The sequence below is a fragment of the Eublepharis macularius genome, chromosome 17 (assembly GCF_028583425.1).
Source record: "Eublepharis macularius isolate TG4126 chromosome 17, MPM_Emac_v1.0, whole genome shotgun sequence".
Classification (NCBI taxonomy): domain Eukaryota; kingdom Metazoa; phylum Chordata; class Lepidosauria; order Squamata; family Eublepharidae; genus Eublepharis; species Eublepharis macularius.
In genome coordinates this window covers 35,072,810-35,085,765 of record NC_072806.1, presented here as the reverse complement: position 1 = coordinate 35,085,765, position 12,956 = coordinate 35,072,810, and the positions used below count along the sequence as shown (strand labels likewise).

The window sequence follows — 12,956 nt, the reverse complement described above, 5'->3', positions numbered from 1 at the left end:
AGAGCTCTATGTGAAGCCTTGTCAGATTAGACGTAGCTGAGCTGGATGGAGTAACCATCTGACAACATATAAAACAGCTTCATCTAGGGAGGGATCCACACACCACAGCTCTGTGGTAAAGCACACGTTTTGCATGTAGATCGTCCCAGGTTCAAACCCTGACATCTCTAGTTAAAAGGATCTCAAGTGTGGGAGAGACCAAAAGAGACTTGGGAGAGCCAATTAAACTATCAAACGGGCAATTCCGAGCCATGGTCTGGCCTGGTACGGCAGTATCATATAAAATAGGCCAGTCCCAGTACCTCTCTCTTAATCATAAGCCTGTGAACAAACCATTTCTTAAAAACACGCTACAGACATTTATTGGGAAGAAAAACGATTTAGATGTTGAAAAATCTCAGTTTTATGTGTGAAGAGCTACAGATCATGGAAATCCCAGAATTTGCTTGTGTCATGATTCTTCCCTGTTATCTTGGCCACTGCCTTGGAAGGCCAATAAAGAAGCCCACAAACCTTTCGCTCCTTGGCAAACTTTGTCTCAAAGGCCATTCTGATTGTTCAAAGGGATTACATGGACCTCAATCTAATCTCCCTGCTAAAACTCTCCCCTCCTACAGCCTCCTTCAAGGCCTGCAATAGGGGAAAGGTGAGGGTAGCAATATTCTCACTGCTAAGTAAGTCCATCTATGCGTTTGGAGAGCCGTGGCTCAGCGGTAGAGTATCTGCTTTGCATGCAGAAGGTTCAGTCCTTGGTATCTTCAGTTAAGGATTAGGCCTTAGATAAGGGGAAAGACCTCCATGTGAAACCCTGGAGAGCCAGTGCCAGTCTGAACAAACAGCATTGACCCTGATGGACCAAGGGTCTGATTCGCTATAAGGCACTTTCATGTCTGTTCATGCCTGTCTGTTGAGGATCCCTCAGCGTCAGCCTCCTCCCTCCCCACACCATTGCAACATGCTGGTGAAACTGGCCTACTGTACAAGATTGTTGTAAAGATTACCAGAACTACATAAACGTTTAGCAATACTAACGATTCCCCTTCCTCCACACAGGGAGAGGCCATCCGCATGGCAAATGTGAGCATGTTCCAGGCTCCCAGCACCACTATAAGAGGATTCTGAGGTTGCATTTTAAGAGGAGCCCTGCGGGATAAAATGAAAGTCCATCCTGGTTCAGTCTTCTGCTTCCAAGGGTGGCCAGCTAGAAGTTTCATGGAAGCCCATGAACAAGGTACACAAATAAACAGACCTTCCTGCTTTCTGGCCCCAGTATTAGGTATTCAGAGGTATACTGCCTTTGTACATGGAGTTTCCATCTAGCTATCATGCTGACAGACCTCTCTCTTCTTCCTTTGTGAAACTGTCTGATCCCATTTCAAAGCCAGAGGGCATCACCAAATCTTGTATCAGGGCAACTATGTTGGGGGCACCATGCCAATAGGGCACCTGTTCAACTGCACCCCCCCCCCTGATAGATGCATAGACCAATTGTATGGCAAAGCCAGTCTCACACATAGCAAGGACAATTGATGATATGGTGATGTACCAGGATGGGCGGTGGAGGGTAATTTGGAAGCAGAGGTACTGAGAGGAGGAGGAGAATGCTCTCAAGTCACAGCTGATGCCATGACACCTGGCAACAGACTAACAGAGGTGGTTTGCCATTGCCTGCCTCTGCAACCCTGGCCTTCCTTGGAGGTCTCCCATCCAATTACTAACCAAGGTCAACCCTACTTAGTGTCTGAGATCTGATGAGATCAGGCTCACCTGGGTTATCCAGGTCAGGCTACCGGAGAAAAGGAAGACTGAAAGAGTTAAGGAAAGATTACCCAGATTGAGAGCCAGTTTGGTGTAGTGGTTAAGAGTGGCAGGACTTTAATCTGGAGAGCCAGGTTTGATTCCCCACTCCTCCGCTTCAAGCCAGCTGGGTGACCTTGGGCCAGTCACAGCTCCTCAGAGCTCTCAGTGCCACTCATCTCACAAGGTGATTGTCGTGAGGATAATAACAACACACTTTGTAAACAGCTCTGAGTGGGCATTAAGTTGTCCTGAAGGATGGTATATAAACCAAATGCTGTTAGTGTTACTATTATTATTACCCAGGTCTCTCAACTTCTGCTACTTAATGTAAAGACATCATTTGAGAAGCACAATGCGGACAGGGGGTAAAGAACGAGCCACTCTGACCCAGTATCTCTACGGTCACTGCCTTGCTCGCTCCACAGATGTGGCTCCTTAAAGAGCACAAGAGAGAAAGCTAATGAAGAGATCTATATGAGGGGAAAGGCCCGCAGAAAAAAAAGGGAAGGGAAGGGAAGGGAAGGGAAGAAAGAAAGAAAGAAAGAAAGAAAGAAAGACTTGATGCTCTGGCAAGAAATACACCTCTGTCCCCGGATGGCATCCTTCTGTACTTAAGAAGGGTAACCTGCAAGTTGGTCGCAGCAGGCGTCTTCTGGCCCCTGAAAGACTAACATTTAATTCCCGCACCAACTTTTGGGGGACAGAGCACTTTTAAGGGAGCTCCTTCCCATAAAAGTTTACATTGGGACACATCTTCTTAGTCCTCAAGATGCCACAAAGCTGCAGCAGGTTGACCCTGTATGTAAGAATCCCTCTGCCACCGGCCCGCAACACAAAAGCAAACACAAGGAAAATTAAAGTTTTTACAGGCTCCTTTGGGGATCAGCCCCTTTTTTCAAATGAGCTCGCTGAGGGTTTGCCGCGGGTGGGGATCGCTCTGACCGCGGAGAAGGACAAGAGGAGCGGCGTCTGGCGGGGGCGTCTCCCCCTCCCCGCCTCGCCCAGACAAAGAGAAAAGGGGGCCGCGCCCCCCAGCCCGGAGGCACGTGCTGTGGCTCCCCCGCCCTTCTCGGCCGCTTCCCCACCCGCCGCCCCGAGGCGCGCGTCCCTCCCGGCCAGCGCCAGCGCCGCCACGGCGCGCCCACCACGAGGCGTTCCGCGCATTGTCTGCGGAATGAATGAATGAATGAACGGGCGAGGCGGAGGCGCTCCAAAGGCGCTCGGCGCTTCTCCTCCCAAGGAAGGGACGGGGACCGCCGGCCGCTCGCTCCGTGCCCTTCCTCCACCTGCCCCGTCCGCCGCCCCTTCTCCGGCTCCTGGCGACGATTCCAAGGCGCGCCCCGGCTCAGCGCCGAGCGGTCCGCCGCCGCCTCCTGCGCGCCTTTCCCCGCGCCTGCCATGTTTCTTGCGCGCTCCTTCGCCCCTTTCCTCTCACCTCGATCTTGTCCACGCTCCGGGCGCAGCCCACCACCTTCATGCCCTGCTGCACCAGCGCCCGCGCCACGGCCGCGCCGATGCCCACCGAGGCGCCCGTCACCAGCGCCACCCGGTCCTTCCAGCGCTCCATGGCGCACCAGCCGCGCCACGGCCGCCTCCCCTCCGGCCGCCCGGCGGAGCGCAGCGAACACGCAGCCCGGCCGCCGCCGCCGCCTCTTGCAGGCGCAAGACCCCGGCGCGGCGAGGAGGAGGAGGAGGAGGGGAAAGGGCCGCCCGGGCCCTCCTCCGGCTCCGTCTCCTCCTCCTCCAAGGCCGGCCTCTGCCGCCCGGAACCTGCGCTGGGGCGGGCCGGCGAGCGCGCAAGCGGGACAGGCCGAGCGGCGAGGAGGGGACCCCGACGCTTGTGGGGAAAGGCTGCCCGCGGACCTGCGGGGCGAAGCGGCTGTCTGGCAAGGCAGCAGGGCAGGCCGGGAGGTCTTGGGGCGCCTGCCGAGGCCCTCCCATGCCGGCGCCTTCCAGTGGCATCTGCAACGGAGCCAGGTTCGAATCCTGCAGCTCATGCGAGACCAACAAGATTGCCAGGTGTAAGCTTTCGGGAGCCAAATGAGAGGGGCCCTCCGAGTGTAGAACACTCTCAAATTACAAACCTCGAAGGTTATATTTATATATTTAATATATGTTGTAAATTTTTATATTTTTAATTCATACAAAAGTGCAAGTGCTCAAATGTGATAAATATTCTACAATAAATATCTAAAATCTACAACGAATAAATATTCATAAATATTCATCAAGCGTCCAATCCTTTCAGTCCACTTTGAAAGATCAATTCCAATTTCCAGAGTTGTAAACTGTATTTTCTTTGTATTGTCGAAGGCTTTCACGGCCGGAGAACGATGGTTGTTGGGGGTTTTCCGGGCTGTCTTGCCGTGGTCTTGGCATTGTAGTTCCTGACGTTTCGCCAGCAGCTGTGGCTGGCATCTTCAGAGGTGTAGCACCAGTGCTACACCTCTGAAGATGCCAGCCACAGCTGCTGGCGAAACGTCAGGAACTACAATGCCAAGACCACGGCAAGACAGCCCGGAAAACCCCCAACAACCATGTATTTTCTTTGTTCTTGTTCTGTTTCAAAGCTGTTAATATCTGTGTGGAGCTTGAAAGCTATGAATATCTGTGTGGAGTATCCTCAGATCATAACATTGCCCAGTGGTTACAGCTGAAACTCTCCAAAATTGGGCTATGAAAGCCTGTATTAGCTTGTTCTTTGTGCTGTTTCAAAGCTGTTAATATCTGTTTGAAGTTTCAGAACTGTTCATAGCTGTATGGAATATCTTCAAACGACAACATTTCCTAGTGGTTACAGCTGAAACCATCCAAAAATTGGGCTGTACGAGCCTGACGGGTGTCCCCAGCCTGCTTTCCCATGTTGACAATGTGTTTTTCAAAGGCTCAAATCAACATACAAATCACTCCAACACCACCACACTCATTTCCTGGAAAATGAAGGAGCCGACTGACCATTGCCGTCTATATATTATATATATATTAAATATATAACCTTTGAGATTTGTAATTTGTTTGAGAGTAAGCTTTTGGGAGGCAAAGCTCCTGTGCAGGGCTTTTTTTCTGGGAAAAGAGATGGTGGGACTCAGTGGTGGAACTCAGGACCACACAATGATGTCCCTTTGGGTCAGCTGGAACAAGGAGGGGTGTTAAAGTTTAAATTGCAGAGGGCGATATAAACTCCTCTCTGTCTGGAGATCAGGGGGCGGAGCCACCGGCCATGTGACCATTTTCAAGAGGTGCCAGAACGCCATTCCACCACATTCCAGCTGAAAAAAATCCCTGCTCCTGTGGATCAGGGAGCGTTACACCGAATTCACAACTTGATCTATTTATGTCCGCCTCTTTCACTGAGACTCGAGGTGAATCACGCAGCCTAAGGCAATGATCCACAGCAGGGACATCTGATCGGTAACACAATAGGGTGGAGTGGGCACTGCCCTCAAGTCGTAGCTGACCTATGGTGACCCCTAGAGGGGTTTTCCTAGCAAGAGACTTACAGAGGTGGTTTGTCATTGCCTGCCTCTGCATAGTAACCCTGGCCTTCATTGGTGGTCTCCCATGCAAGTACTGACAAGGCCTGACTCTGCTTAGCTTCCCAGCTCTGACAAGCTTGGGTTAAGTGTGTAGAATGAACGAATCCTGCCCTCAAGTCATAGTTGACTTATGGCGACCCCTGCTGGGGTTTTCATGGCAAGAGAATAACGGGGGGTTGCCGTTGCCTGCTTCTGCAACCCTGGTCTTCCCTAGAGGTCTCCTATCCAATTACTGACCAAGGCTGACCTTGCTTAGCTTCTGAGATCAGGCTCTCCTGGGCTATCCACGTCAGGGCTAAATGAGGTAGGTTAGGCTAAATGTGACTGCCCCAGTCACCTAGCAAGCATCCAGAGATTCAAACCTGGGTCTCCCAGAGCTCTGTCTGGTACTCTTATGCTACACACTGGCTCTGGTATCCCAGGAAATCTTCCCTCCAGCCCAAGGGAAGATGGGCAGAGAAATAAATAAGATACTGAATATCTTCCTCCTAGTTCTCCACGGGCGTTACAAGTTTTTTTTACAACTGGCCCATTGCCAGTTTGCTGCCTGCAGAACTGAGTGTATTAGAGATGCGGGTCTACCATACATATTATCTCAAATCAGATTGTATTAAAATTTTCCTCCGAGTGGACACACACAACGTGGCTCTGTGGATCACAGGCAGGTCTTCTGCTGGCCTTGTTTTCACCTGAGGGAGTAGGGTTCAAATCCTTCCACCCAGTACGTTTTAATCCCGCCATTCCTCCAAGGGACCCAAAAGCAGTTTACAAAACAGGACTCTGTTCTTCTATTTTACTCTCAACACCACCCTGTGGTGTAGGCCAAGTGATGGAGCTAGGGTCACCCAGCGAGCTTTGGGGCAGAGAACCATCTTGCATTTTCTCTTGAAGCAGCTTCGTGCCTGTCTCAGAGGGAGCATAAATATCAGTCTACTGGGACTTTTGTACTACAGGTGATGCAGGGCTTTATAGCTTAGAGAGCACAATTGGGAATTGCTGCAGGGGTCTGGATGGATGACCTTTCCTCCTGGCAGCAGCCAGCAACGAGCAACTGTGCGTTAACTGAAATCAGTTTTATTGGCAGACTGAAACAGAACAGTGTTTCTGGTACTTCTGAAAGAGGACATTTCAGTTACGCCCACAAGATATAGTTGTGTTCAACAGCCTTCATGTACTTCTCCCCCAGGCCTAAAATCCCCCCTTCCAAGAATTAACAGCAGTTCCAGATTTCTCCTTGTCTCTCGTTCCCCACCATACTGTTTACCTCCTTCCTACCCACCCCTCAACAAATACCAAAATCTCATCTTGCTGTAAGGGCAGAGGTTCTCTCTAACCCTTAAGACCTCTTGATGGTAAAAAAATACCAGCTGGTCCCTAGAAGAGGCAGGAAACCTTCACTAAACAGGGGCTTGTTCCCCAGCCGGTCTTCTGCTCTTTTATCTCCATCAATCTGAACTGACATCTTGCTACCTTCAGCAAAGGGAAAGCTTGTTCCGCAACCTTTTGTCTACTTACGAGTTTTGTTTAATTTAACCTCCAAACATTTTAGAGGGAGATTGAAATGGGGCCTGCCCATTTCCACTTGCCATGCAACATCTGGTTATAAAATTGATTTTTATAAAACATCTTCCTATCTTGAAAGCCAGTCTCTACCAAAATCTCAAACCCCAATTTTGAGTCTGGTGTACACCCTCCTTCACTCTGGGGACAAGCAAGCGCCTTGCATTATTTGAGAATTCTAAGGTGCATCTACCCTAATAATTCCGTTAGCTCAGAAGTCAAACTAATCAAGCTTTAAATTGCATAGAAATTTTCCAAACACTTCCTGACATCTTCTCACCCAGTCAGTCTCTGATAATATGCATTGCTTAAATGGATTGGTTAACGCTGCGCAGGTTTATTAATCATCCAAAATCACTGTAAATCTTTGTGTCTCCAACCTCGTTTTCAAAGTCCCTGGTCTAGGCAAACATTTTTGTCTCTTAGAACACTTTATGGTTGGGGGAAGTGGTAGGAAAGAACACTTTAATGAGTTTTCTTAGCAGCAAATGGTAAATTGGGGGGGGGCATCTTTTTAAATTAAATCTTCCTTCCTTCCCCCATTTATGTGAATTTTTAGAAAGGAATTAGTAACTTTACAGTAAAACCCTCTTAATTTAGCTAAGAATAGATGGCAGCCCAAGGGGCAACAACTCCGTAAGCAGCAGCGCCTTCTCTCATCCAAAGGGTTCTGCAGAAGGAAGCTGGCAGCTGTGGTGTGGTACTAACAAGAAGAAAGAGACCAACCACAGAGCACCAGCAGACACTAAACCAAGTCAGGCTACCTGTGATCCAGGCTACTACGTATGATCTGGGCAATGGGGCACCTCACTGCTGAACCAGAGAGATCTAGCAGGTATGCAACCCATTGTCAATCGACACTGCACCTCTTCTATGAGCAAATAATTTTTATAGACTGCAATTCAGTCCCTCCCCATGCATGCTTATTTATGTATCGTGTCTGCACCAATCCATGAAGTTACAAAAACTTAAGTGCCCTTGACTTCTCTTAGGAGGGGGTGGCGATTTCTGCCAATTTCCTTCTCTGGTTGCATTCCACGAGCCACCTCCCCGCCCCTGAAATTTTGTTCCTGGAGGGGAGGCAGCAGTTCCTCAGAAACATCATGCCAGGGTGAGGGGAGAATCTGCGCTGCTCCTTTTTAATAAAATGTAAGGGTAATTAAATGTTCTTAACTACATGGTTAGATATTGTATGCTGACTACTGGAAACCACACCTGGTTTTAGAGATGTTTTAGGACCTTTTGGAAAATGATCACCACGCCACTCTTAGAAACATGCAAGTCTTTTCCTCTTTGTTTACTATGCATATTAATAAATATTCTTTATTTTAAATTTTTGCACATTGCGCTTCAGCATATTACATCCTGAACATTTTTGCAAATGGATGTCTAACTCTGAAAAAATCTTTATATCGAGTTCATTGTCATTTCTGTACAGAATTATAAGTACAACATTACTTTTGCCACTATAAGTTGCTTATTTTTGTTGTTATGTGTCACAGTTAAGAGAAACACCGAATGAAGAGAGAGAGAGATGGCTTAAATTATAAAGATTCTAGGCGTTCCCCAATCTAGTCAAAACTAAAAAAAAATCCAATCTTGAAGAAAAAAAGACGATCAGAAATTAAAGATACCGCCTCCACCAGCCTCCTGTGCAGGAAATAAAGGGGGCAGGGTGGGGAGGGAGAAACAAAAAAGAAAAGCCACGTTGATTTTAAAGGGTAAGATTGTTAGGTCACTAAGAAAATGCTTTTGAAAAAAAAAGGAGAAAGGCGCAGTAGTCATCGCAAGAGTTTCGTTCAAAGACAGAGCTAATTTTATTGGGTTTAGTTCGCTCCGGCTGCTGTCAGCCAGCTGCTACAAACTGGCCTTTTGTGATCATTCAAGCGGCAGTATTTGTTGAATTTCTCCTTCAGATGCTGCCGGTATTGTTCTCTATTGCTGTAGAAGGACTTGTTGTTTGCCATGAAGGACTGGATCTCATCTTGAGAGATAAAGATTTCCTCATCTGAAGTGCATTCAGATTCATCCTGAAAATAAAACAAGGGAGAAGTAAAGAGGGGAGGAGAAGGAGAGATGAAAATGTCAGCAAGTCTGCCATCACGTATCCTTCTCCCAAACCCTAGCCTCCAAGTCCTTCCCATTTAACATCCTTGGGAACAGTTATTCTGGCAGCATCTGAAAAATCAAACTTATCACACTTTTACTCCATCCATCCTCCATGGTGGTATCCAAGGTTTTCCCCAGCCTCACTTTATCCTAATAATCCTATGATGTAGGCTTGGCTGCCAGAAAGTGACAAACCTAAGATCACCTGAGGACTTTCATGGCCTGAAACCAGGTCTTCAACCACTTCACCACATGAAGGTCTCCCATTCGTCCCTGGCATCTGGTGATCAAGTAGACTGCCTCCGTATACGGAGGTTCTAAGGCAGTAAGTAGTAGAGCATCTACACCTTCCAGGCAGAAGGGCCCAGGTTCAATCCCTAGTGTCTCCAGTTAAAAGGAACAAGTAGTAAGTGATAGGAAAGACCTCTGCTGCCTAAGACCCTGGAGAGCAGCTGCCAGTCAGAGCAGACAATACCACATTGTGAAGAGTTGAATTTCTTCCCTATGGAGTAAGCCCATTCCAATACAAAGTAGTGGCCAAATTGCATCTGAACATCCTACAAGGTCTTCCAAGACAAAAGCCCTGCCAGGTGACCAGACAGAGCCTGCAGGTTAGGGGAGAAGGAAGAGGAAAAGTCCTCTCCATTACTTACAAGAAGTTCCACCAAGCTCTTGGCACCCTTTCCCGAATCAGGAACGGGGGCTGCTTCTGGAGGTTCTGCACACAGTGCTGCTGTCTTCCTGTGCTCCAACCAAGGCACCGGTTGCCCCCCTTTTTCTGCACGGCAGCAAAGTTCAGCATGCGGATCTTTGGTCTTGTCTCTGAGGAACTCCATGGGCACCAGATTTCCTGAGTTCTCTCGATTACTTGAGTCTACAAGGCAGCTACCCAGCTTATGGATCTGGAAGAAGAAAGCAAGGCAAGTTCTCTCCTGCTCTGCAGAACTGCGTTGCAATTAGTTTCAGAACACTGGGTAACTGCTCCAGTTTTTATTATCTCCTTTTTTAAAAAATGATTAATACTGGGTAGAAGGGTGCAATACCACATACTGAAGAACCAGACACAAAGAGATGAAAGGATGACAGATTCCTCCAAAGACGGATCTTTTGAAGAGGAACTTGCCATTTTAGAAAGTGAAAGCTGCACTCAAAGCAATCGGAAACAAATCACCAGGAGTAGAAGGTGTATCAACAGAGCTATTTCAAGCTACAGAAACCATCAAAATCTTAATGAGACCATGCCAACAAGTATGAAAAACAAAACAATGGCCCACAGACGGGAAATATTCTGTCTACATCCCAATTCCCAAAAAAGGAGACCTCAAAGATTACAGCAGCCATCAGACCATTGTATTAATTTCCCAGGCATGCTCAACATTTTACAACGAAGCCTGTCACCATGTATGGAACAAGAAATGCCAGATATCATACTGGAGTCAGAAAAGGAAGATGAACTAGAGATCACATTGCAAATTTATGATGGTTACTGGAGTATACCAGAGCATTTCAGAAAAAAATCAGTGGGTGTTTTATAACATTACAGCAAAGTTTTCAACTTTATGTATCATGAAAAGCTATGGGTAGTTTTAAAAGAAGAGGATATACCACAATATCTGTTTTGATGAGCAGCCTGTACTCTAGACAAGAGGCTACTGTTAGGACGGAATATGGGGAAGTGGAATGGTTTCTCATTGACCAAGGTGTCAGACAAGGATGTATACTATCTCCCTATCTGTTCAACCATTATGCAGAATGTATCATATAAGGAAAGTTGGGTAAGATTTAAATGAAGGGGGAGTGAAAACTGGTGAAAGGAACATTAACAATTTGAGATATGCAGATGAAACCACATTACTAGCAGAAAATAATAAAGACTTGAAACTACTTATGAACATTAATGGAGAAAGTGCCTAAGCAGAATAACAGCTGAACATTAAGAAGACAGAAGTAATGACTATACACTTTTAAGGCTGACAATGAAGAAACTGAAATTGTTAACTATTTCCTATTCCTTGACTCATGAACCACAAGGGAGAGAGCAACCAAGGGAGAGAGCAACCTCTGAGACTGAGACTTGGAAGGGCAGACAAGAAGGAACTAGAAAATAGCCGTAAGAATGAGGATGTGTCGCTGGGGACCAAGAGCAAGATAATACTATGATATTTCCCATTATTATGCATGGATGTGAAGAAAGCCAACAGGAAGAAAACTGATTCATTTGAAATGCAGTGCTGGAAGAGTATCTTACAGATATCGTGGACAGTCAAAAAGACCAATAAGTGGGTTCTAGATCAAATCAAAACCTGAATTCTCCCTAGAAGCTAAAATGACTAAGCTGAGGCTATTGTACTTTGGTCACATCATAAGAAGACAAGACTCACTGAGGAAGACAATAATGCTAGGAAAGGTGGAAAGCAGTAGGAAAAGAGGAAGATCTAAAATGAGATGGATTGACACAGTAAGGGAAGCCACGTCCTCCAGTCTGCAAGACCTGAGCAAGACTGTTAATGACAGGACGTTTAAGAGGTCATTAATTCATAGGGTGGCCTAAGTCAGAAGCAACTTGAGGGCATGTAACACACACAAGAGAGTGCGAAAAGACAAACTTGTGCACAGAGGTAAGGTTTTCTGCCATATTTCCTCCCACCTTCACTCCTCAAAATGGCACACATACAGTCTCCATCACAAAGGAAAGTGATGTGCCTTCTCCAACCCATCTCACCCCACACTCTATATATCCTTCAGAGACCCTCCTCCAAGAATCTCCATCAACACAGGACAGGTGAACAGCAGCACTGCCACTCAGTCTCTGGACCACTTTAGGTTGACATTTTCAACTGGGGAAGACTTTAAAAAACAACATTTTGTTCCACTCTTCATTTGATGATGATAATAACAAGAAGATTCAATTTATACACTGCCCTTCAGGACAACTTAATGCCCACTCAGAGCGGTTTACAAAGTATGTCATTATTACCCCCACAACAAAGCACCCTGTGAGGTGGGTGGGGCTGAGAGAGCTTCAGAGAGCTGTGACTGGCCCAAGGTCACCCAGCTGGCTTCAAGTGGAGGAGTGGGGAATCAAACCCGGCTCTCCAGATTAGAGTCCCACACTCTTAACCACTACACCAAACTGGCTCTTGACTTGCTCCTGACTGAGGCTACAATCCATCTGACCATCAAATAGTGCGATACCCGGCAATTCCACTTGTTGATATTTTAAAGTTCTTTTCTCATTCCATTTGTTTTGTTCAAAATCATTTTTCTATAAGCTGCTTTAAACAATACAGAGAAGCGGGACAGAAGCATCAACACAGTTTTCTTGAATCTTAAGACACTACAGAAGGAGGAGGGAGGGTGCTGTGATTGACACTAGGGCAAGCAAATCAATAGTGTCCCCAGCCCTCAGTCTGATCTGTGGAAAGACACCACTAAAATGATGGACATCTCTACAAGCAGGAAGCTGTGGCTCAGCTGTGCTCCCACACATGAAGTCAGGTGCTACGCAAGAGGATTCCCCCCCGACTCCTTGAATCTTGACTCACATGCTCGGCCTCACACTTCTTGTTTTTCCTCTTCTTCTTCCTGCTTTTCCCTTTCAGGTGGTCTTCAGAATTGGCCCAGCACTCCACACAGCTGTCCCCGTCCTCCTCCTTGAGGTCGCAGTGATGAATGCATGGGTCCTCGCCTGCAAGAGAGACGGACAGAGTTAATCCTCTGAGAAAGGTGGAGGCAGAGAAGACAAGCAGAAGAGCACAGAGACGGTCTGGTACACACAAGCTATTCTGGAAGGTATGAGGGGTTGTAAAAAAGCTGATTACACCGCAAGAGAAAAATGTATCAAGAGATTTTACTAGGGGAAGGGAAAGAAAAGGAAGATTCACAGGAACTGGGAACGGCAGTGGGAACAAAAGAAAGCAGCAGTTAAGAGGTTGGGGGGGGGGGGCCTCC

At 47.1% G+C, this 12,956-nt stretch overlaps 2 protein-coding genes across 4 annotated transcripts in view; both read right to left on the bottom strand.

The window, feature by feature from the left end:
- Positions 1 to 3,367, bottom strand: part of DHRS11 (dehydrogenase/reductase 11) — a 37,572-nt gene extending 34,205 nt beyond the window's left edge. The window contains exon 1 of the mRNA XM_055001053.1: positions 3,236 to 3,367. Coding sequence (XP_054857028.1) covers positions 3,236 to 3,367 — 132 coding nt within the window. The remainder of the gene's footprint in view (positions 1 to 3,235) is intronic.
- Positions 3,368 to 8,168: 4,801 nt separating this feature from the next.
- Positions 8,169 to 12,956, bottom strand: part of GGNBP2 (gametogenetin binding protein 2) — a 31,665-nt gene continuing 26,877 nt past the window's right edge. For all 3 annotated transcript variants that reach the window (XM_055001315.1, XM_055001317.1, XM_055001316.1), the window contains exons 12-14: positions 12,551 to 12,693; positions 9,659 to 9,907; positions 8,169 to 8,926 (exon numbers count right to left, since the gene is read on the bottom strand). In XM_055001315.1, coding sequence (XP_054857290.1) covers positions 8,723 to 8,926; positions 9,659 to 9,907; positions 12,551 to 12,693 — 596 coding nt within the window. In that variant the 3' untranslated portion in view covers positions 8,169 to 8,722. The remainder of the gene's footprint in view (positions 8,927 to 9,658; positions 9,908 to 12,550; positions 12,694 to 12,956) is intronic.